Genomic DNA, 25,429 nt, shown 5'->3' with positions numbered 1-25,429 from the left:
GCATGCCCGCAGGTGCCAATCACAGCCTCATTTTATAGTTCAAACATACTTTCTATGACGGCAAGTGTGGCACCAGGAGTAAATCAGAGGAGATTGTAACAGGCAACAGATGAAGCCTGGCAGCTCTTTTAGGTTCTCAGCGTTACTTGTCTTGTTTTATCAACTGACTTGGCTTTTAGTTATTGCAACGCACATTTCTGTATTTATCATAAATATATATTTTTTCTTTTAAATTCCTTAAGAGATTTCATGGTGTGATCTACTCATAATAGATACCAGCAAGCCAAGATCAGATAAGATAAAAAATTAACATTATTTTGCAGATTTTTGAAAATTGAAGGAATTAAGGTAAATAAAAAAAATTATATTTGGTCTAAACTGTGCAGTTATAGTAATAGGAACTGTATGTAGGTGCCATTATGGTAAAGCAGTTCCTGGAACTCTCTGCGAGGGCGGGCCATGCTCCTGGAACTCTCCGCGACGGCGGGCCATGCTCCTGGAACTCCCCGCGACGGCGGGCCATGCTCCTGGAACTCCCCGCGACGGCGGCCCATGCTCCTGGAACTCCCCGCGACGGCGGCCCATGCTCCTGGAACTCCCCGCGAGGGCGGCCCATGCTCCTGGAACTCTCCGCGAGGGCGGCCCATGCTCCTGGAACTCTCCACGAGGGCGGCCCATGCTCCTGGAACTCTCCGCGACGGCGTCCCATGCTCCTGGAACTCCCCGCGACGGCGGGCCATGCTCCTGGAACTCCCCGCGACGGCGGGCCATGCTCCTGGAACTCCCCGCGACGGCGTGCCATGCTCCTGGAACTCCCCGCGACGGCGGCCCATGCACCTGGAACTCCCCGCGAAGGTTGGTAATTACTTTGGTTTGTCTCCTAGTACCCAATAGTAAGCCGAAGTGACATGTCAATTGAAAGGCATTAACGCTGACTGACAAGGACACAAGGAAGTTCAGGGAATATGCAGCAATTATACAGATACTTTTTGTCAGAATGGTGAATGTATGCTTGTACGTATTTACAACAATAAAGGTCCATAGATTCTCTATGAATATCCATTGCCTTTTCTGTATGGGCAACCATGTAAAACTAACCATACATACAGATTTGGCCCTCATCTCCGTCTGGAGACAAATTTGACACTGAATTAACCCCTTCCCGACCTTTGACGCCATGTAGGCGTCATGATAGTCGGTGCCAATCCGACCCATGACGCCTATGTGGCGTCATGGAAAGATCGCGTCCCTGCAGATCGGGTGAACGGGTTAACTCCCATTTCACCCGATCTGCAGGGACAGGGGGAATGGTAGTTTAGCCCCCGTGGCTACGATCGCTCTGATTGGCTGTTGAAAGTGAAACTGCCAATCAGAGCGATTTGTAATATTTCACCTATTATAACTGGTGAAATATTACAATCCAGCCATGGCCGATGCTGCAATATCATCGGCCATGGCTGGAAACACTTATGTGCACCCACCCCACCCCACCGATCGCCCCCCCAGCCCTCCGATCTGTACACTGCTCCGGCTCCCCTCCGTCCTGTGCTCCGCTCCCCCCGTGCTCATGTCCGCTCACCCCCGTGCTCCAATCACCCCCCCCTGCACTCCGATCCACCCCCCCGTGCTCCGTTCCACCCCCCCCTGCTCCGTTCCACCCCTCCCGCGCTCCGATCCACCCCCCATGCTCCGATCCCCCCCCCCCCCCCCAATCATACTTACCGATACTGCCGGGGTCCGTCCGTCTTCTCCCTGGGCGCCGCCATCTTCCAAAATGGTGGGCGCATGCGCAGTGCGCCCGCCGAATCTGCCGGCCGGCAGATTCGTTCCAAAGTGCATTTTGATCACTGAGATATAATCTATCTCAGTGATCAAAATAAAAAAAATAATAAATGATCCCCCCCCCTTCGTCACCCCCATAGGTAGGGACAATAAAAAAATAAAGATTTTTTTTTTTCCACTAATGTTAGAATAGGGTTAGGGGTAGGGGTAGGGTTAGGGTTAGGGTTTCGGTAAGTGCATATGTATTCTGGTCCTCTGTGGATTTTTCCGCTGCGGATTTGATAAATCCGCAGTGCTAAACCGCTGCGGATTTATGGCGGATTTACCGCGTTTTTTCTGCGCATTTCACTGCGGTTTTACAACTGCGATTTTCTATTTGAGCAGTTGTAAAACCGCTGCGGAATCCGCAGAAAGAAGTGACATGCTGCGGAATGTAAACCCCTGCGTTTCCATGTAGTTTTTCCGCAGCATGTGTACAGCGATTTTTGTTTCCCATAGGTTTACATTGAACTGCGCTGAGTTTTCCGCAGCGTGTGCACATACCTTTAGAATTAGGCTATGTGCACACGGTGCGGATTTGGCTGCGGATTCGCAGCAGTGTTCCATCAGGTTTACAGTACCATGTAAACCTATGGAAAACCAAATCCGCTGTGCCCATGGTGCGGAAAATACCGCGCTGAAACGCTGCATTGTATTTTTCGCAGCATGTAAATTCTTTGTGCGGATTCCGCAGCGTTTTACACCTGTTCCTCAATAGGAATCCGCAGGTGAAATCCGCACAAAAAACACTGGAAATCCGCGGTAAATCCGCAGGTAAAACGCAGTGCCTTTTACCCGCGGATTTTTCAAAAATGATGCTGAAAAATCTCACACGAATCCGCAACGTGGGCACATAGCCTTAGGGTTAGGGTTGGAATTAGGGTTGTGGTTAGAGTTGGGATTAGGGTTAGGGGTGTGTTGGGGTTAGGGTTGTGGATAGGGGTATGTTGGGGTTAGGGTTGTGATTAGGGTTACGGCTACAGTTGGGATAAGGGTTAGGGGTGTGTTGGAGTTAGAATTGAGGGGTTACCACTGTTTAGGCACATCAGGGGTCTCCAAACGCAACATGGCGCCACCATTGATTCCAGCCAATCTCGTATTCAAAAAGTCAAATGGTGCTCCCTCAATTCCGAGCCCCGACGTGTACCCAAACAGTGGTTTACCCCCACATATGGGGTACCAGCATACTCAGGATAAACTGCGCAACAATTACTGGGGTCCAATTTCTCCTGTTACCCTTGTGAAAATTAAAAAATGCTTGCTAAAACATCATTTTTGAGGAAAGAAAAATGATTTTTTATTTTCACGGCTCTGCGTTGTAAACGTCTGTGAAGCACTTGGGGGTTCAAAGTGCTCACCACATATCTAGATAAGTTCCTTGGGGGGTCTAGTTTCTAAAATGGGGTCACTTGTGGGGGGTTTCTACTGTTTAGGCACACCAGGGGCTCTGCAAACGCAACGTGACGCCCGCAGACCATTCCATCAAAGTCTGCATTTCAAAAGTCACTACTTCCCTTCTGAGCCCCGACGTGTGCCCAAACAGTGGTTTACCCCCACACATGGGGTATCAGCATACTCAGGAGAAACTGGACAACAACTTTTGGGGTTTAATTTCTCCTGTAACCCTTGGGAAAATTAAAAAATTCTGGGCTAAATAATTATTTTTGAGGAAAGAAAACGTATTTATTATTTTCACGGCTCTGCATTATAAACTTCTGTGAAGCACTTCGGGGTTCAAAGTGCTCACCACACATCTAGATAAGTTCCTTTTGGGGTCTAGTTTCCAAAATGGGGTCACTTGTGGGGGGTTTCTACTGTTAAGCCACATCAGGGGCTCTGCAAACGCAACGTGACGCCCACAGAGCATTCCATCAAAGTCTGCATTTCAAAACGTCACTACTTCACTTCCGAGCCCCGGCATGTGCCCAAACAGGGGTTTACCCCCACATATGGGGTATCAGCGTACTCAGGAGAAACTGGACAACAACTTTTGGGGTCACCTTGGGAAAATAAAAAATTGCAGGCTAAAAGATCATTTTTGAGAAAATAATTTTTATTTTTTATTTTCATGGCTCTGCGTTATAAACTTCTGTGAAGCACTTGGGGGTTCAAAGTCCTCACCACACATCTAGATTAGTTCCTTTGGGGGTCTAGTTTCCAAAATGGGGTCATTTGTGGGGGATCTCCAATGTTTAGGCACACAGGGGCTCTCCAAACGTGACATGGTGTCCGCTAATGATTGGAGCTAATTTTCCATTTAAAAAGCCAAATGGCATGCCTTCCCTTCCGAGCCCTGCCGTGCGCCCAAACAGTGGTTTACCCCCACATATGGGGTATCAGCGTACTCAGGACAAACTGGACAACAACATTTGGGGTCCAATTTCTCCTATTACCCTTGGCAAAATAGGAAATTCCAGGCTAAAAAATCATTTTTGAGGAAAGAAAAATTATTTTTTATTTTCATGGCTCTGCGTTATAAACTTCTGTGAAGCACCTGGGGGTTTAAAGTGCTCAATATGCATCTAGATTAGTTCCTTGGGGGGTCTAGTTTCCAAAATGGGGTCACTTGTGGGGGAGCGCCAATGTTTAGGCACACAGGGGCTCTCCAAACGCGACATGGTGTCCGCTAACGATGGAGATAATTTTTCATTCAAAAAGTCAAATGGCGCTCCTTCCCTTCCGAGCCTTACCATGTGCCCAAACAGTGGTTTATCCCCACATGTGAGGTATCAGTGTACTCAGGAGAAATTGCCCAACAAATTTTAGGATCCATTTTATCCTGTTGCCCATGTGAAAATGAAAAAATTGAGGCTAAAAGAATTTTTTTGTGAAAAAAAAGTACTTTTTCATTTTTACGGATCAATTTGTGAAGCACCTGGGGGTTCAAAGTGCTCACTATGCATCTAGATAAGCTCCTTGGGGCGTCTAGTTTCCAAAATGGGGTCACTTGTGGGGGAGCTCCAATTTTTAGGCACACGGGGGCTCTCCAAACGTGACATGGTGTCCGCTAAAGAGTGGAGCCAATTTTTCATTCAAAAAGTCAAATGGCGCTCCTTCCCTTCCAAGCCCTGCCGTGCGCCCAAACAGTGGTTTACCCCCACATATGAGGTATCAGCGTACTCAGGACAAATTGGACAACAACTTTCATGGTTCAGTTTCTCCTTTTACCATTGGGAAAATAAAAAAATTGTTGCTAAAAGATAATTTTTGTGACTAAAAAGTTAAATGTTCATTTTTTCCTTCCATGTTGCTTCTGCTGCTGTGAAGCACGTGAAGGGTTAATAAACTTCTTGAATGTGGTTTTGAGTACCTTGAGGGGTGCAGTTTTTAGAATGGTGTCACTTTTGGGTATTTTCAGCCATGTAGACCCCTCAAACTGACTTCAAATGTGAGGTGGTCCCTAAAAAAAATGGTTTTGTAAACTTCGTTGTAAAAATGAGAAATCGCTGGTCAAATTTTAACCCTTATAACTTCCTAGCAAAAAAAAATTTTGTTTCCAAAATTGTGCTGATGTAAAGAATACATGTGGGAAATGTTATTTATTAACTATTTTGTGTCACATATCTCTCTGGTTTAACAGAATAAAAATTCAAAATGTGAAAATTGCGAAATTTTCAAAATTTTCGCCAAATTTCCGTTTTTATCACAAATAAACGCAGAATTTATTGACCTAAATTTACCACTAACATGAAGCCCAATATGTCACGAAAAAACAATCTCAGAACCGCTAGGATCCGTTGAAGCGTTCCTGAGTTATTACCTCATAAAGGGACACTGGTCAGAATTGCAAAAAACGGCAAGGTCTTTAAGGTCAAAATAGGCTGGGTCATGAAGGGGTTAAAGACTTAATACGTCTTTGCACAAAATATTTTTTTTTTTGTTTGCTTTTTAAATTTGCAAATACTAGGATTTCATCAGCTCACCCAACCAGACATACTAGAATACAATTCTCAATAGACATGTGCAGAGCACGGATCACCACCAAGTTCCTGCCGGCCGACTCCCAGGTGAAAATGTAAATCACTCACTTGTCCAGCTCATGCAAATATTGAATGGAGGAGATGAAGATGGAATAAAAATCTTGTCCTTTATTAGTGAATCATAAAAACAAGCTGATGCGTTTCAGGAAGTACTGCCCTTAGTCATAGCTGTGATGCACTAATAAAGGATAAGATTTTATTCTATTTTCATCTCCTCCATTCAATATTTGCATGAGCTGGACAAGTGAGTGATTTGCATTTTAAATGCAAATGTTAAACAACTTTCTACATTTTTATTTTTTTTACATAAAAAAAGTTCACTCTTTTGCTGTAGCAGAGTGTCTGTCATGCGGCTTTTAAGTGGGCAGCAAATGGGAAAAAGAAAGCTGGTTTGTCAGTTGGGGTTATTTTTGGGCAGGCTGAAAAACAATTATTCCCGGCAGCACATTGTCCTGTGTAAGCACAACGTGCTGCTGAGCACTATGATAATCTATGAGCACAAAACTATCAGAATAGCGATCATTGTGTGTCCATGGAAGTGCAGTCAGCAGCTCTAAAAGGACATTCAAGGACCACTGATTTGCTTGCATGTAGCTGATTAACTGTCACTTAATAACCAATGATGACACATGTAAACTGAGCAAAAGTCTTAACAGAGAGCTCGGCAAAAAAAAAAAAATCTAAAATCTGTGGAAGCTACTGCTCCAGGCAACTCTCTCCCTACTACCCGCCTTTCTTATCATCGTGATAGAGCAGCATGGAATGTGGCAAGAAGGGAATCCAGCTATAGTTTCAGGCGGGACAGGACCTGATGAGGGGAGCAACCGAACATGTGTGAGGAGCAGCATTCCACTAGAACCAGTTATATGAACATACACCACAACCGAACATGTGTGAGGAGCAGCATACCACTAGAACCAGCTATATGAACATACACCACAACCGAACATGTGTGAGGAGCAGCATTCCACTAGAACCAATTATATGAACATACACCACAACCGAACATGTGTGAGGAGCAGCATACCACTAGAACCAGTCATATGAACATACACCACAACCGAACATGTGTGAGGAGCAGCATTCCACTAGAACCAATTATATGTACATACACCACAACCGAACATGTGTGAGGAGCAGCATTCCACTAGAACCAGTTATATGAACATACACCACAACCGAACATGTGTGAGGAGCAGCATTCCACTAGAACCAGTTATATGAACATACACCACAACCGAACATGTGTGAGGAGCAGCATTCCACTAGAACCAGTTATATGAACATACACCACAACCGAACATGTGTGAGGAGCAGCATTCCACTAGAACCAGTTATATGAACATACACCACAACCGAACATGTGTGAGGAGCAGCATTCCACTAGAACCAGTTATATGAACATACACCACAACCGAACATGTGTGAGGAGCAGCATACCACTAGAACCAGTTATATGTACATACACCACAACCGAACATGTGTGAGGAGCAGCATACCACTAGAACCAGTTATATGTACATACACCACAACCGAACATGTGTGAGGAGCAGCATTCCACTAGAACCAATTATATGAACATACACCACAACCGAACATGTGTGAGGAGCAGCATACCACTAGAACCAGCTATATGAACATACACCACAACCGAACATGTGTGAGGAGCAGCATACCACTAGAACCAGTCATATGAACATACACCACAACCGAACATGTGTGAGGAGCAGCATTCCACTAGAACCAATTATATGTACATACACCACAACCGAACATGTGTGAGGAGCAGCATTCCACCAGAACCAATTATATGTACATACACCACAACCGAACATGTGTGAGGAGCAGCATTCCACCAGAACCAATTATATGTACATACACCACAACCGAACATGTGTGAGGAGCAGCATTCCACCAGAACCAATTATATGAACATACACCACAACCGAACATGTGTGAGGAGCAGCATTCCACCAGAACCAGTTATATGAACATACACCACAACCGAACATGTGTGAGGAGCAGCATTCCACCAGAACCAATTATATGTACATACACCACAACCGAACATGTGTGAGGAGCAGCATTCCACCAGAACCAATTATATGAACATACACCACAACCGAACATGTGTGAGGAGCAGCATTCCACTAGAACCAGTTATATGAACATACACCACAACCGAACATGTGTGAGGAGCAGCATACCACTAGAACCAGTTATATGTACATACACCACAACCGAACATGTGTGAGGAGCAGCATACCACTAGAACCAGTTATATGTACATACACCACAACCGAACATGTGTGAGGAGCAGCATTCCACTAGAACCAATTATATGAACATACACCACAACCGAACATGTGTGAGGAGCAGCATACCACTAGAACCAGCTATATGAACATACACCACAACCGAACATGTGTGAGGAGCAGCATACCACTAGAACCAGTCATATGAACATACACCACAACCGAACATGTGTGAGGAGCAGCATTCCACTAGAACCAATTATATGTACATACACCACAACCGAACATGTGTGAGGAGCAGCATTCCACCAGAACCAATTATATGTACATACACCACAACCGAACATGTGTGAGGAGCAGCATTCCACCAGAACCAATTATATGTACATACACCACAACCGAACATGTGTGAGGAGCAGCATTCCACCAGAACCAATTATATGTACATACACCACAACCGAACATGTGTGAGGAGCAGCATTCCACTAGAACCAATTATATGAACATACACCACAACCGAACATGTGAGGAGCAGCATTCCACTAGAACCAGTTATATGAACATACACCACAACTGAACATGTGTGAGGAGCAGCATACCACTAGAACCAGCTATATGAACATACACCACAACCGAACATGTGTGAGGAGCAGCATTCCACTAGAACCAGCTATATGAACATACACCACAACCGAACATGTGTGAGGAGCAGCATTCCACTAGAACCAATTATATGAACATACACCACAACCGAACATGTGTGAGGAGCAGCATACCACTAGAACCAGCTATATGAACATGCACCACAACCGAACACGTGTGAGGAGCAGCATTCCACTAGAACCAATTATATGTACATACACCACAACCGAACATGTGTGAGGAGCAGCATTCCACCAGAACCAATTATATGAACATACACCACAACCGAACATGTGTGAGGAGCAGCATTCCACTAGAACCAGCTATATGAACATACACCACAACCGAACATGTGTGAGGAGCAGCATTCCACTAGAACCAATTATATGAACATACACCACAACCGAACATGTGTGAGGAGCAGCATTCCACTAGAACCAGCTATATGAACATACACCACAACCGAACATGTGTGAGGAGCAGCATTCCACCAGAACCAATTATATGTACATACACCACAACCGAACATGTGTGAGGAGCAGCATTCCACTAGAACCAATTATATGAACATACACCACAACCGAACATGTGTGAGGAGCAGCATACCACTAGAACCAGTAATATGAACATACACCACAACCGAACATGTGTGAGGAGCAGCATTCCACTAGAACCAATTATATGAACATACACCACAACCGAACATGTGTGAGGAGCAGCATTCCACTAGAACCAGCTATATGAACATACACCACAACCGAACATGTGTGAGGAGCAGCATTCCACCAGAACCAATTATATGTACATACACCACAACCGAACATGTGTGAGGAGCAGCATTCCACTAGAACCAGTTATATGAACATACACCACAACCGAACATGTGTGAGGAGCAGCATTCCACTAGAACCAGTTATATGAACATACACCACAACCGAACATGTGTGAGGAGCAGCATTCCACTAGAACCAATTATATGAACATACACCACAACCGAACATGTGTGAGGAGCAGCATACCACTAGAACCAGCTATATGAACATACACCACAACCGAACATGTGTGAGGAGCAGCATACCACTAGAACCAGTCATATGAACATACACCACAACCGAACATGTGTGAGGAGCAGCATTCCACTAGAACCAATTATATGTACATACACCACAACCGAACATGTGTGAGGAGCAGCATTCCACCAGAACCAATTATATGTACATACACCACAACCGAACATGTGTGAGGAGCAGCATTCCACCAGAACCAATTATATGTACATACACCACAACCGAACATGTGTGAGGAGCAGCATTCCACCAGAACCAATTATATGTACATACACCACAACCGAACATGTGTGAGGAGCAGCATTCCACTAGAACCAATTATATGAACATACACCACAACCGAACATGTGAGGAGCAGCATTCCACTAGAACCAGTTATATGAACATACACCACAACTGAACATGTGTGAGGAGCAGCATACCACTAGAACCAGCTATATGAACATACACCACAACCGAACATGTGTGAGGAGCAGCATTCCACTAGAACCAGCTATATGAACATACACCACAACCGAACATGTGTGAGGAGCAGCATTCCACTAGAACCAATTATATGAACATACACCACAACCGAACATGTGTGAGGAGCAGCATACCACTAGAACCAGCTATATGAACATGCACCACAACCGAACATGTGTGAGGAGCAGCATTCCACTAGAACCAATTATATGTACATACACCACAACCGAACATGTGTGAGGAGCAGCATTCCACCAGAACCAATTATATGAACATACACCACAACCGAACATGTGTGAGGAGCAGCATTCCACTAGAACCAGCTATATGAACATACACCACAACCCAACATGTGTGAGGAGCAGCATTCCACTAGAACCAATTATATGAACATACACCAAAACCGAACATGTGTGAGGAGCAGCATTCCACTAGAACCAGCTATATGAACATACACCACAACCGAACATGTGTGAGGAGCAGCATTCCACCAGAACCAATTATATGTACATACACCACAACCGAACATGTGTGAGGAGCAGCATTCCACTAGAACCAATTATATGAACATACACCACAACCGAACATGTGTGAGGAGCAGCATACCACTAGAACCAGTAATATGAACATACACCACAACCGAACATGTGTGTGGAGCAGCATTCCACTAGAACCAATTATATGAACATACACCACAACCGAACATGTGTGAGGAGCAGCATACCACTAGAACCAGTCATATGAACATACACCACAACCGAACATGTGTGAGGAGCAGCATTCCACTAGAACCACTTTTATGAACATACACCACAACCGAACATGTGTGAGGAGCAGCATACCACTAGAACCAGTAATATGAACATACACCACAACCGAACATGTGTGAGGAGCAGCATTCCACTAGAACCACTTTTATGAACATACACCATAACCGAACATGTGTGAGCAGCATTCCACTAGAACCACTTTTATGAACATACACCACAACCGAACATGTGTGAGGAGCAGCATTCCACTAAAACCAGTTTTATGTACATACATCACAACCGAACATGTGTGAGGAGCAGCATTCCACTAAAACCAGTGTTATGTACATACATCACAACCGAACATGTGTGAGGAGCAGCATTCCACTAGAACCAGTCATATGAACATACACCAAAACCGAACATGTGTGAGGAGCAGCATTCCACTAGAACCAATTATAAGAACATACACCACAACCGAACATGTGTGAGGAGCAGCATTCCACTAGAACCAGCTATATGAACATACACCACAACCGAACATGTGTGAGGAGCAGCATTCCACCAGAACCAATTATATGTACATACACCACAACCGAACATGTGTGAGGAGCAGCATTCCACTAGAACCAATTATATGAACATACACCACAACCGAACATGTGTGAGGAGCAGCATACCACTAGAACCAGTCATATGAACATACACCACAACCGAACATGTGTGAGGAGCAGCATTCCACTAGAACCAGTTATATGAACATACACCACAACCGAACATGTGTGAGGAGCAGCATTCCACTAGAACCAATTATATGAACATACACCACAACCGAACATGTGTGAGGAGCAGCATACCACTAGAACCAGTCATATGAACATACACCACAACCGAACATGTGTGAGGAGCAGCATTCCACTAGAACCAGCTATATGAACATACACCACAACCGAACATGTGTGAGGAGCAGCATTCCACCAGAACCAATTATATGTACATACACCACAACCGAACATGTGGGGGGAGCAGCATTCCACCAGAACCAATTATATGTACATACACCACAACCGAACATGTGTGAGGAGCAGCATTCCACTAGAACCAATTATATGAACATACACCACAACCGAACATGTGTGAGGAGCAGCATTCCACTAGAACCAGCTATATGAACATACACCACAACCGAACATGTGTGAGGAGCAGCATTCCACTAGAACCAATTATATGAACATACACCACAACCGAACATGTGTGAGGAGCAGCATTCCACTAGAACCAGTTATATGTACATACACCACAACCGAACATGTGTGAGGAGCAGCATTCCACTAGAACCAGCCATATGAACATACACCACAACCGAACATGTGTGAGGAGCAGCATACCACTAGAACCAGTCATATGAACATACACCACAACCGAACATGTGTGAGGAGCAGCATTCCACTAGAACCACTTTTATGAACATACACCACAACCGAACATGTGTGAGGAGCAGCATACCACTAGAACCAGTAATATGAACATACACCACAACCGAACATGTGTGTGGAGCAGCATTCCACTAGAACCAATTATATGAACATACACCACAACCGAACATGTGTGAGGAGCAGCATACCACTAGAACCAGTCATATGAACATACACCACAACCGAACATGTGTGAGGAGCAGCATTCCACTAGAACCACTTTTATGAACATACACCACAACCGAACATGTGTGAGGAGCAGCATACCACTAGAACCAGTAATATGAACATACACAACAACCGAACATGTGTGAGGAGCAGCATTCCACTAGAACCACTTTTATGAACATACACCATAACCGAACATGTGTGAGGAGCAGCATTCCACTAGAACCACTTTTATGAACATACACCACAACCGAACATGTGTGAGGAGCAGCATTCCACTAAAACCAGTTTTATGTACATACATCACAACCGAACATGTGTGAGGAGCAGCATTCCACTAGAACCAATTATAAGAACATACACCACAACCGAACATGTGTGAGGAGCAGCATTCCACTAGAACCAGCTATATGAACATACACCACAACCGAACATGTGTGAGGAGCAGCATTCCACTAGAACCAGCTATATGAACATACACCACAACCGAACATGTGTGAGGAGCAGCATTCCACCAGAACCAATTATATGTACATACACCACAACCGAACATGTGTGAGGAGCAGCATTCCACTAGAACCAATTATATGAACATACACCACAACCGAACATGTGTGAGGAGCAGCATACCACTAGAACCAGTCATATGAACATACACCACAACCGAACATGTGTGAGGAACAGCATTCCACTAGAACCAGTTATATGAACATACACCACAACCGAACATGTGTGAGGAGCAGCATTCCACTAGAACCAATTATATGAACATACACCACAACCGAACATGTGTGAGGAGCAGCATACCACTAGAACCAGTCATATGAACATACACCACAACCGAACATGTGTGAGGAGCAGCATTCCACTAGAACCAGCTATATGAACATACACCACAACCGAACATGTGTGAGGAGCAGCATTCCACTAGAACCAATTATATGAACATACACCACAACCGAACATGTGTGAGGAGCAGCATTCCACTAGAACCAGCTATATGAACATACACCACAACCGAACATGTGTGAGGAGCAGCATTCCACCAGAACCAATTATATGTACATACACCACAACCGAACATGTGTGAGGAGCAGCATTCCACTAGAACCAATTATATGAACATACACCACAACCGAACATGTGTGAGGAGCAGCATACCACTAGAACCAGTTATATGTGCATACACCACAACCGAACATGTGTGAGGAGCAGCATTCCACTAGAACCAGCCATATGAACATACACCACAACCGAACATGTGTGAGGAGCAGCATACCACTAGAACCAGTCATATGAACATACACCACAACCGAACATGTGTGAGGAGCAGCATTCCACTAGAACCACTTTTATGAACATACACCACAACCGAACATGTGTGAGGAGCAGCATACCACTAGAACCAGTAATATGAACATACACCACAACCGAACATGTGTGTGGAGCAGCATTCCACTAGAACCAATTATATGAACATACACCACAACCGAACATGTGTGAGGAGCAGCATACCACTAGAACCAGTCATATGAACATACACCACAACCGAACATGTGTGAGGAGCAGCATTCCACTAGAACCACTTTTATGAACATACACCACAACCGAACATGTGTGAGGAGCAGCATACCACTAGAACCAGTAATATGAACATACACCACAACCGAACATGTGTGAGGAGCAGCATTCCACTAGAACCACTTTTATGAACATACACCATAACCGAACATGTGTGAGGAGCAGCATTCCACTAGAACCACTTTTATGAACATACACCACAACCGAACATGTGTGAGGAGCAGCATTCCACTAAAACCAGTTTTATGTACATACATCACAACCGAACATGTGTGAGGAGCAGCATTCCACTAAAACCAGTTTTATGTACATACATCACAACCGAACATGTGTGAGGAGCAGCATTCCACTAGAACCAGTCATATGAACATACACCAAAACCGAACATGTGTGAGGAGCAGCATTCCACTAGAACCAATTATATGAACATACACCACAACCGAACATGTGTGAGGAGCAGCATTCCACTAGAACCAGCTATATGAACATACACCACAACCGAACATGTGTGAGGAGCAGCATTCCACTAGAACCAATTATATGAACATACACCACAACCGAACATGTGTGAGGAGCAGCATTCCACTAGAACCAGCTATATGAACATACACCACAACCGAACATGTGTGAGGAGCAGCATTCCACTAGAACCAATTATATGAACATACACCACAACCGAACATGTGTGAGGAGCAGCATACCACTAGAACCAGCTATATGAACATGCACCACAACCGAACATGTGTGAGGAGCAGCATTCCACTAGAACCAATTATATGTACATACACCACAACCGAACATGTGTGAGGAGCAGCATTCCACCAGAACCAATTATATGAACATACACCACAACCGAACATGTGTGAGGAGCAGCATTCCACTAGAACCAGCTATATGAACATACACCACAACCGAACATGTGTGAGGAGCAGCATTCCACTAGAACCAATTATATGAACATACACCACAACCGAACATGTGTGAGGAGCAGCATTCCACTAGAACCAGCTATATGAACATACACCACAACCGAACATGTGTGAGGAGCAGCATTCCACCAGAACCAATTATATGTACATACACCACAACCGAACATGTGTGAGGAGCAGCATTCCACTAGAACCAATTATATGAACATACACCACAACCGAACATGTGTGAGGAGCAGCATACCACTAGAACCAGTAATATGAACATACACCACAACCGAACATGTGTGTGGAGCAGCATTCCACTAGAACCAATTATATGAACATACACCACAACCGAACATGTGTGAGGAGCAGCATACCACTAGAACCAGTCATATGAACATACACCACAACCGAACATGTGTGAGGAGCAGCATTCCACTAGAACCACTTTTATGAACATACACCACAACCGAACATGTGTGAGGAGCAGCATTCCACTAAAACCAGTTTTATGTACATACATCACAACCGAACATGTGTGAGGAGCAGCATTCCACTAGAACCAATTATAAGAACATACACCACAACCGAACATGTGTGAGGAGCAGCATTCCACTAGAACCAATTATATGAACATACACCACAACCGAACATGTGTGAGGAGCAGCATTCCACTAGAACCAGCTATATGAACATACACCACAACCGAACATGTGTGAGGAGCAGCATTCCACCAGAACCAATTATATGTACATACACCACAACCGAACATGTGTGAGGAGCAGCATTCCACTAGAACCAATTATATGAACATACACCACAACCGAACATGTGTGAGGAGCAGCATACCACTAGAACCAGTAATATGAACATACACCACAACCGAACATGTGTGAGGAGCAGCATTCCACTAGAACCAATTATATGAACATACACCACAACCGAACATGTGTGAGGAGCAGCATTCCACTAGAACCAGCTATATGAACATACACCACAACCGAACATGTGTGAGGAGCAGCATTCCACCAGAACCAATTATATGTACATACACCACAACCGAACATGTGTGAGGAGCAGCATTCCACTAGAACCAGTTATATGAACATACACCACAACCGAACATGTGTGAGGAGCAGCATTCCACTAGAACCAGTTATATGAACATACACCACAACCGAACATGTGTGAGGAGCAGCATTCCACTAGAACCAATTATATGAACATACACCACAACCGAACATGTGTGAGGAGCAGCATACCACTAGAACCAGCTATATGAACATACACCACAACCGAACATGTGTGAGGAGCAGCATACCACTAGAACCAGTCATATGAACATACACCACAACCGAACATGTGTGAGGAGCAGCATTCCACTAGAACCAATTATATGTACATACACCACAACCGAACATGTGTGAGGAGCAGCATTCCACCAGAACCAATTATATGTACATACACCACAACCGAACATGTGTGAGGAGCAGCATTCCACCAGAACCAATTATATGTACATACACCACAACCGAACATGTGTGAGGAGCAGCATTCCACCAGAACCAATTATATGTACATACACCACAACCGAACATGTGTGAGGAGCAGCATTCCACTAGAACCAATTATATGAACATACACCACAACCGAACATGTGAGGAGCAGCATTCCACTAGAACCAGTTATATGAACATACACCACAACTGAACATGTGTGAGGAGCAGCATACCACTAGAACCAGCTATATGAACATACACCACAACCGAACATGTGTGAGGAGCAGCATTCCACTAGAACCAGCTATATGAACATACACCACAACCGAACATGTGTGAGGAGCAGCATTCCACTAGAACCAATTATATGAACATACACCACAACCGAACATGTGTGAGGAGCAGCATACCACTAGAACCAGCTATATGAACATGCACCACAACCGAACATGTGTGAGGAGCAGCATTCCACTAGAACCAATTATATGTACATACACCACAACCGAACATGTGTGAGGAGCAGCATTCCACCAGAACCAATTATATGAACATACACCACAACCGAACATGTGTGAGGAGCAGCATTCCACTAGAACCAGCTATATGAACATACACCACAACCGAACATGTGTGAGGAGCAGCATTCCACTAGAACCAATTATATGAACATACACCAAAACCGAACATGTGTGAGGAGCAGCATTCCACTAGAACCAGCTATATGAACATACACCACAACCGAACATGTGTGAGGAGCAGCATTCCACCAGAACCAATTATATGTACATACACCACAACCGAACATGTGTGAGGAGCAGCATTCCACTAGAACCAATTATATGAACATACACCACAACCGAACATGTGTGAGGAGCAGCATACCACTAGAACCAGTAATATGAACATACACCACAACCGAACATGTGTGTGGAGCAGCATTCCACTAGAACCAATTATATGAACATACACCACAACCGAACATGTGTGAGGAGCAGCATACCACTAGAACCAGTCATATGAACATACACCACAACCGAACATGTGTGAGGAGCAGCATTCCACTAGAACCACTTTTATGAACATACACCACAACCGAACATGTGTGAGGAGCAGCATACCACTAGAACCAGTAATATGAACATACACCACAACCGAACATGTGTGAGGAGCAGCATTCCACTAGAACCACTTTTATGAACATACACCATAACCGAACATGTGTGAGCAGCATTCCACTAGAACCACTTTTATGAACATACACCACAACCGAACATGTGTGAGGAGCAGCATTCCACTAAAACCAGTTTTATGTACATACATCACAACCGAACATGTGTGAGGAGCAGCATTCCACTAAAACCAGTGTTATGTACATACATCACAACCGAACATGTGTGAGGAGCAGCATTCCACTAGAACCAGTCATATGAACATACACCAAAACCGAACATGTGTGAGGAGCAGCATTCCACTAGAACCAATTATAAGAACATACACCACAACCGAACATGTGTGAGGAGCAGCATTCCACTAGAACCAGCTATATGAACATACACCACAACCGAACATGTGTGAGGAGCAGCATTCCACCAGAACCAATTATATGTACATACACCACAACCGAACATGTGAGGAGCAGCATTCCACTAGAACCAATTATATGAACATACACCACAACCGAACATGTGTGAGGAGCAGCATACCACTAGAACCAGTCATATGAACATACACCACAACCGAACATGTGTGAGGAGCAGCATTCCACTAGAACCAGTTATATGAACATACACCACAACCGAACATGTGTGAGGAGCAGCATTCCACTAGAACCAATTATATGAACATACACCACAACCGAACATGTGTGAGGAGCAGCATACCACTAGAACCAGTCATATGAACATACACCACAACCGAACATGTGTGAGGAGCAGCATTCCACTAGAACCAGCTATATGAACATACACCACAACCGAACATGTGTGAGGAGCAGCATTCCACCAGAACCAATTATATGTACATACACCACAACCGAACATGTGGGGGGAGCAGCATTCCACCAGAACCAATTATATGTACATACACCACAACCGAACATGTGTGAGGAGCAGCATTCCACTAGAACCAATTATATGAACATACACCACAACCGAACATGTGTGAGGAGCAGCATTCCACTAGAACCAGCTATATGAACATACACCACAACCGAACATGTGTGAGGAGCAGCATTCCACTAGAACCAATTATATGAACATACACCACAACCGAACATGTGTGAGGAGCAGCATTCCACTAGAACCAATTATATGAACATACACCACAACCGAACATGTGTGAGGAGCAGCATACCACTAGAACCAGTTATATGTACATACACCACAACCGAACATGTGTGAGGAGCAGCATTCCACTAGAACCAGCCATATGAACATACACCACAACCGAACATGTGTGAGGAGCAGCATACCACTAGAACCAGTCATATGAACATACACCACAACCGAACATGTGTGAGGAGCAGCATTCCACTAGAACCACTTTTATGAACATACACCACAACCGAACATGTGTGAGGAGCAGCATACCACTAGAACCAGTAATATGAACATACACCACAACCGAACATGTGTGTGGAGCAGCATTCCACTAGAACCAATTATATGAACATACACCACAACCGAACATGTGTGAGGAGCAGCATACCACTAGAACCAGTCATATGAACATACACCACAACCGAACATGTGTGAGGAGCAGCATTCCACTAGAACCACTTTTATGAACATACACCACAACCGAACATGTGTGAGGAGCAGCATACCACTAGAACCAGTAATATGAACATACACAACAACCGAACATGTGTGAGGAGCAGCATTCCACTAGAACCACTTTTATGAACATACACCATAACCGAACATGTGTGAGGAGCAGCATTCCACTAGAACCACTTTTATGAACATACACCACAACCGAACATGTGTGAGGAGCAGCATTCCACTAAAACCAGTTTTATGTACATACATCACAACCGAACATGTGTGAGGAGCAGCATTCCACTAGAACCAATTATAAGAACATACACCACAACCGAACATGTGTGAGGAGCAGCATTCCACTAGAACCAGCTATATGAACATACACCACAACCGAACATGTGTGAGGAGCAGCATTCCACTAGAACCAGCTATATGAACATACACCACAACCGAACATGTGTGAGGAGCAGCATTCCACCAGAACCAATTATATGTACATACACCACAACCGAACATGTGTGAGGAGCAGCATTCCACTAGAACCAATTATATGAACATACACCACAACCGAACATGTGTGAGGAGCAGCATACCACTAGAACCAGTCATATGAACATACACCACAACCGAACATGTGTGAGGAACAGCATTCCACTAGAACCAGTTATATGAACATACACCACAACCGAACATGTGTGAGGAGCAGCATTCCACTAGAACCAATTATATGAACATACACCACAACCGAACATGTGTGAGGAGCAGCATTCCACTAGAACCAGCTATATGAACATACACCACAACCGAACATGTGTGAGGAGCAGCATTCCACCAGAACCAATTATATGTACATACACCACAACCGAACATGTGGGGGGAGCAGCATTCCACCAGAACCAATTATATGTACATACACCACAACCGAACATGTGTGAGGAGCAGCATTCCACTAGAACCAATTATATGAACATACACCACAACCGAACATGTGTGAGGAGCAGCATTCCACTAGAACCAGCTATATGAACATACACCACAACCGAACATGTGTGAGGAGCAGCATTCCACTAGAACCAATTATATGAACATACACCACAACCGAACATGTGTGAGGAGCAGCATTCCACTAGAACCAGCTATATGAACATACACCACAACCGAACATGTGTGAGGAGCAGCATTCCACCAGAACCAATTATATGTACATACACCACAACCGAACATGTGTGAGGAGCAGCATTCCACTAGAACCAATTATATGAACATACACCACAACCGAACATGTGTGAGGAGCAGCATACCACTAGAACCAGTTATATGTGCATACACCACAACCGAACATGTGTGAGGAGCAGCATTCCACTAGAACCAGCCATATGAACATACACCACAACCGAACATGTGTGAGGAGCAGCATACCACTAGAACCAGTCATATGAACATACACCACAACCGAACATGTGTGAGGAGCAGCATTCCACTAGAACCACTTTTATGAACATACACCACAACCGAACATGTGTGAGGAGCAGCATACCACTAGAACCAGTAATATGAACATACACCACAACCGAACATGTGTGTGGAGCAGCATTCCACTAGAACCAATTATATGAACATACACCACAACCGAACATGTGTGAGGAGCAGCATACCACTAGAACCAGTCATATGAACATACACCACAACCGAACATGTGTGAGGAGCAGCATTCCACTAGAACCACTTTTATGAACATACACCACAACCGAACATGTGTGAGGAGCAGCATACCACTAGAACCAGTAATATGAACATACACCACAACCGAACATGTGTGAGGAGCAGCATTCCACTAGAACCACTTTTATGAACATACACCATAACCGAACATGTGTGAGGAGCAGCATTCCACTAGAACCACTTTTATGAACATACACCACAACCGAACATGTGTGAGGAGCAGCATTCCACTAAAACCAGTTTTATGTACATACATCACAACCGAACATGTGTGAGGAGCAGCATTCCACTAAAACCAGTTTTATGTACATACATCACAACCGAACATGTGTGAGGAGCAGCATTCCACTAGAACCAGTCATATGAACATACACCAAAACCGAACATGTGTGAGGAGCAGCATTCCACTAGAACCAATTATATGAACATACACCACAACCGAACATGTGTGAGGAGCAGCATTCCACTAGAACCAGCTATATGAACATACACCACAACCGAACATGTGTGAGGAGCAGCATTCCACTAGAACCAATTATATGAACATACACCACAACCGAACATGTGTGAGGAGCAGCATTCCACTAGAACCAGCTATATGAACATACACCACAACCGAACATGTGTGAGGAGCAGCATTCCACTAGAACCAATTATATGAACATACACCACAACCGAACATGTGTGAGGAGCAGCATACCACTAGAACCAGCTATATGAACATGCACCACAACCGAACATGTGTGAGGAGCAGCATTCCACTAGAACCAATTATATGTACATACACCACAACCGAACATGTGTGAGGAGCAGCATTCCACTAGAACCAATTATAAGAACATACACCACAACCGAACATGTGTGAGGAGCAGCATTCCACTAGAACCAGCTATATGAACATACACAACAACCGAACATGTGTGAGGAGCAGCATTCCACTAGAACCAGCTATATGAACATACACCACAACCGAACATGTGTGAGGAGCAGCATTCCACCAGAACCAATTATATGTACATACACCACAACCGAACATGTGTGAGGAGCAGCATTCCACTAGAACCAATTATATGAACATACACCACAACCGAACATGTGTGAGGAGCAGCATACCACTAGAACCAGTCATATGAACATACACCACAACCGAACATGTGTGAGGAGCAGCATACCACTAGAACCAGTCATATGAACATACACCACAACCGAACATGTGTGAGGAGCAGCATTCCACTAGAACCACTTTTATGAACATACACCACAACCGAACATGTGTGAGGAGCAGCATACCACTAGAACCAGTAATATGAACATACACCACAACCGAACATGTGTGAGGAGCAGCATTCCACTAGAACCACTTTTATGAACATACACCATAACCGAACATGTGTGAGGAGCAGCATTCCACTAGAACCACTTTTATGAACATACACCACAACCGAACATGTGTGAGGAGCAGCATTCCACTAAAACCAGTTTTATGTACATACATCACAACCGAACATGTGTGAGGAGCAGCATTCCACTAAAACCAGTTTTATGTACATACATCACAACCGAACATGTGTGAGGAGCAGCATTCCACTAGAACCAGTCATATGAACATACACCAAAACCGAACATGTGTGAGGAGCAGCATTCCACTAGAACCAATTATAAGAACATACACCACAACCGAACATGTGTGAGGAGCAGCATTCCACTAGAACCAATTATATGAACATACACCACAACCGAACATGTGTGAGGAGCAGCATACCACTAGAACCAGTCATATGAACATACACCACAACCGAACATGTGTGAGGAACAGCATTCCACTAGAACCAGTTATATGAACATACACCACAACCGAACATGTGTGAGGAGCAGCATTCCACTAGAACCAATTATATGTACATACACCACAACCGAACATGTGTGAGGAGCAGCATTCCACTAGAACCAATTATATGAACATACACCACAACCGAACATGTGTGAGGAGCAGCATTCCACTAGAACCAGCTATATGAACATACACCACAACCGAACATGTGTGAGGAGCAGCATTCCACTAGAACCAATTATATGAACATACACCACAACCGAACATGTGTGAGGAGCAGCATTCCACTAGAACCAGCTATATGAACATACACCACAACCGAACATGTGTGAGGAGCAGCATTCCACCAGAACCAATTATATGAACATACACCACAACCGAACATGTGTGAGGAGCAGCATACCACTAGAACCAGTCATATGAACATACACCACAACCGAACATGTGTGAGGAGCAGCATTCCACTAGAACCACTTTTATGAACATACACCACAACCGAACATGTGTGAGGAGCAGCATACCACTAGAACCAGTAATATGAACATACACCACAACCGAACATGTGTGAGGAGCAGCATTCCACTAGAACCACTTTTATGAACATACACCATAACCGAACATGTGTGAGGAGCAGCATTCCACTAGAACCACTTTTATGAACATACACCACAACCGAACATGTGTGAGGAGCAGCATTCCACTAAAACCAGTTTTATGTACATACATCACAACCGAACATGTGTGAGGAGCAGCATTCCACTAAAACCAGTTTTATGTACATACATCACAACCGAACATGTGTGAGGAGCAGCATTCCACTAGAACCAGTCATATGAACATACACCAAAACCGAACATGTGTGAGGAGCAGCATTCCACTAGAACCAATTATATGAACATACACCACAACCGAACATGTGTGAGGAGCAGCATTCCACTAGAACCAGCTATATGAACATACACCACAACCGAACATGTGTGAGGAGCAGCATTCCACTAGAACCAATTATATGAACATACACCACAACCGAACATGTGTGAGGAGCAGCATTCCACTAGAACCAGCTATATGAACATACACCACAACCGAACATGTGTGAGGAGCAGCATTCCACCAGAACCAATTATATGTACATACACCACAACCGAACATGTGTGAGGAGCAGCATTCCACTAGAACCAATTATATGAACATACACCACAACCGAACATGTGTGAGGAGCAGCATACCACTAGAACCAGTCATATGAACATACACCACAACCGAACATGTGTGAGGAGCAGCATTCCACTAGAACCACTTTTATGAACATACACCACAACCGAACATGTGTGAGGAGCAGCATACCACTAGAACCAGTAATATGAACATACACCACAACCGAACATGTGTGAGGAGCAGCATTCCACTAGAACCACTTGTATGAACATACACCATAACCGAACATGTGTGAGGAGCAGCATTCCACTAGAACCACTTTTATGAACATACACCACAACCGAACATGTGTGAGGAGCAGCATTCCACTAAAACCAGTTTTATGTACATACATCACAACCGAACATGTGTGAGGAGCAGCATTCCACTAAAACCAGTTTTATGTACATACATCACAACCGAACATGTGTGAGGAGCAGCATTCCACTAGAACCAGTCATATGAACATACACCAAAACCGAACATGTGTGAGGAGCAGCATTCCACTAGAACCACTTTTATGAACATACACCACAACCGAACATGTGTGAGGAGCAGCATTCCACTAAAACCAGTTTTATGTACATACATCACAACCGAACATGTGTGAGGAGCAGCATTCCACTAGAACCACTTTTATGAACATACACCACAGCCGAACATGTGTGAGGAGCAGCATTCCACTAGAACCACTTTTATGAACATACACCACACAGGCCTTTCAGTGGCTGCAATGCTTTGGTTTTGGAACAAAAATGAATAATGATTTTCGGCCTGTTTTAATGTAGAAAACCATTTGGAATCTGTGAGCTCTTTGGGACTTTGTCTTCTGTAAGACGTGTGTGTATACTCAAAGTTTAGCTTGACGTTTCAGTTAAAGCAATACTGACTTTAACAGACTTAAATCAGTTTAACCCAGTAGTTGCACTCACCTACAGTCCGGTAAGTAATCTGCAGGCCTTCAGCTGGGCCTTTCTTCGTCAAGTATGGCTTCACATACTTTAGTATATCTCCAATATATTCCTGGCATTTTGACACCATAGAAGACTTTTCTGACAGGGTTTGTAAACCAGCATATGTTGTACCAGTTGCCTGACAAAAATAAAAACCTTTCAAAGTAAATTAAAAAAGAATCCAGTTCCATATCCTTGTTTTTTTTCAGTAGCCATTTTACATAACTGAAAAAATAGAACATTGTGAAAAACATCACAGTCCTTAAAGGACAACTTGTAGGTTATTATTAGAAAAACATGACATGTAACAGTAGATTAAGTTACAGGGTTTTTTCAAATCCATTATTA

General features: G+C 44.1%; 1 protein-coding gene across 1 annotated transcript in view; it reads right to left on the bottom strand.

Moving 5' to 3' along the window:
* The window catches only part of MMS22L (MMS22 like, DNA repair protein), a 196,258-nt gene that overhangs the window by 9,411 nt on the left and 161,418 nt on the right, over positions 1–25,429 (bottom strand). Inside the window, exon 18 of the mRNA XM_069726334.1 lies at positions 25,061–25,220. Coding sequence (XP_069582435.1) covers positions 25,061–25,220 — 160 coding nt within the window. The remainder of the gene's footprint in view (positions 1–25,060; positions 25,221–25,429) is intronic.

The sequence above is a fragment of the Ranitomeya imitator genome, chromosome 5 (assembly GCF_032444005.1).
Source record: "Ranitomeya imitator isolate aRanImi1 chromosome 5, aRanImi1.pri, whole genome shotgun sequence".
Classification (NCBI taxonomy): Eukaryota; Metazoa; Chordata; class Amphibia; order Anura; family Dendrobatidae; genus Ranitomeya; species Ranitomeya imitator.
This window is presented reverse-complemented; position numbering and strand designations above follow the sequence as displayed.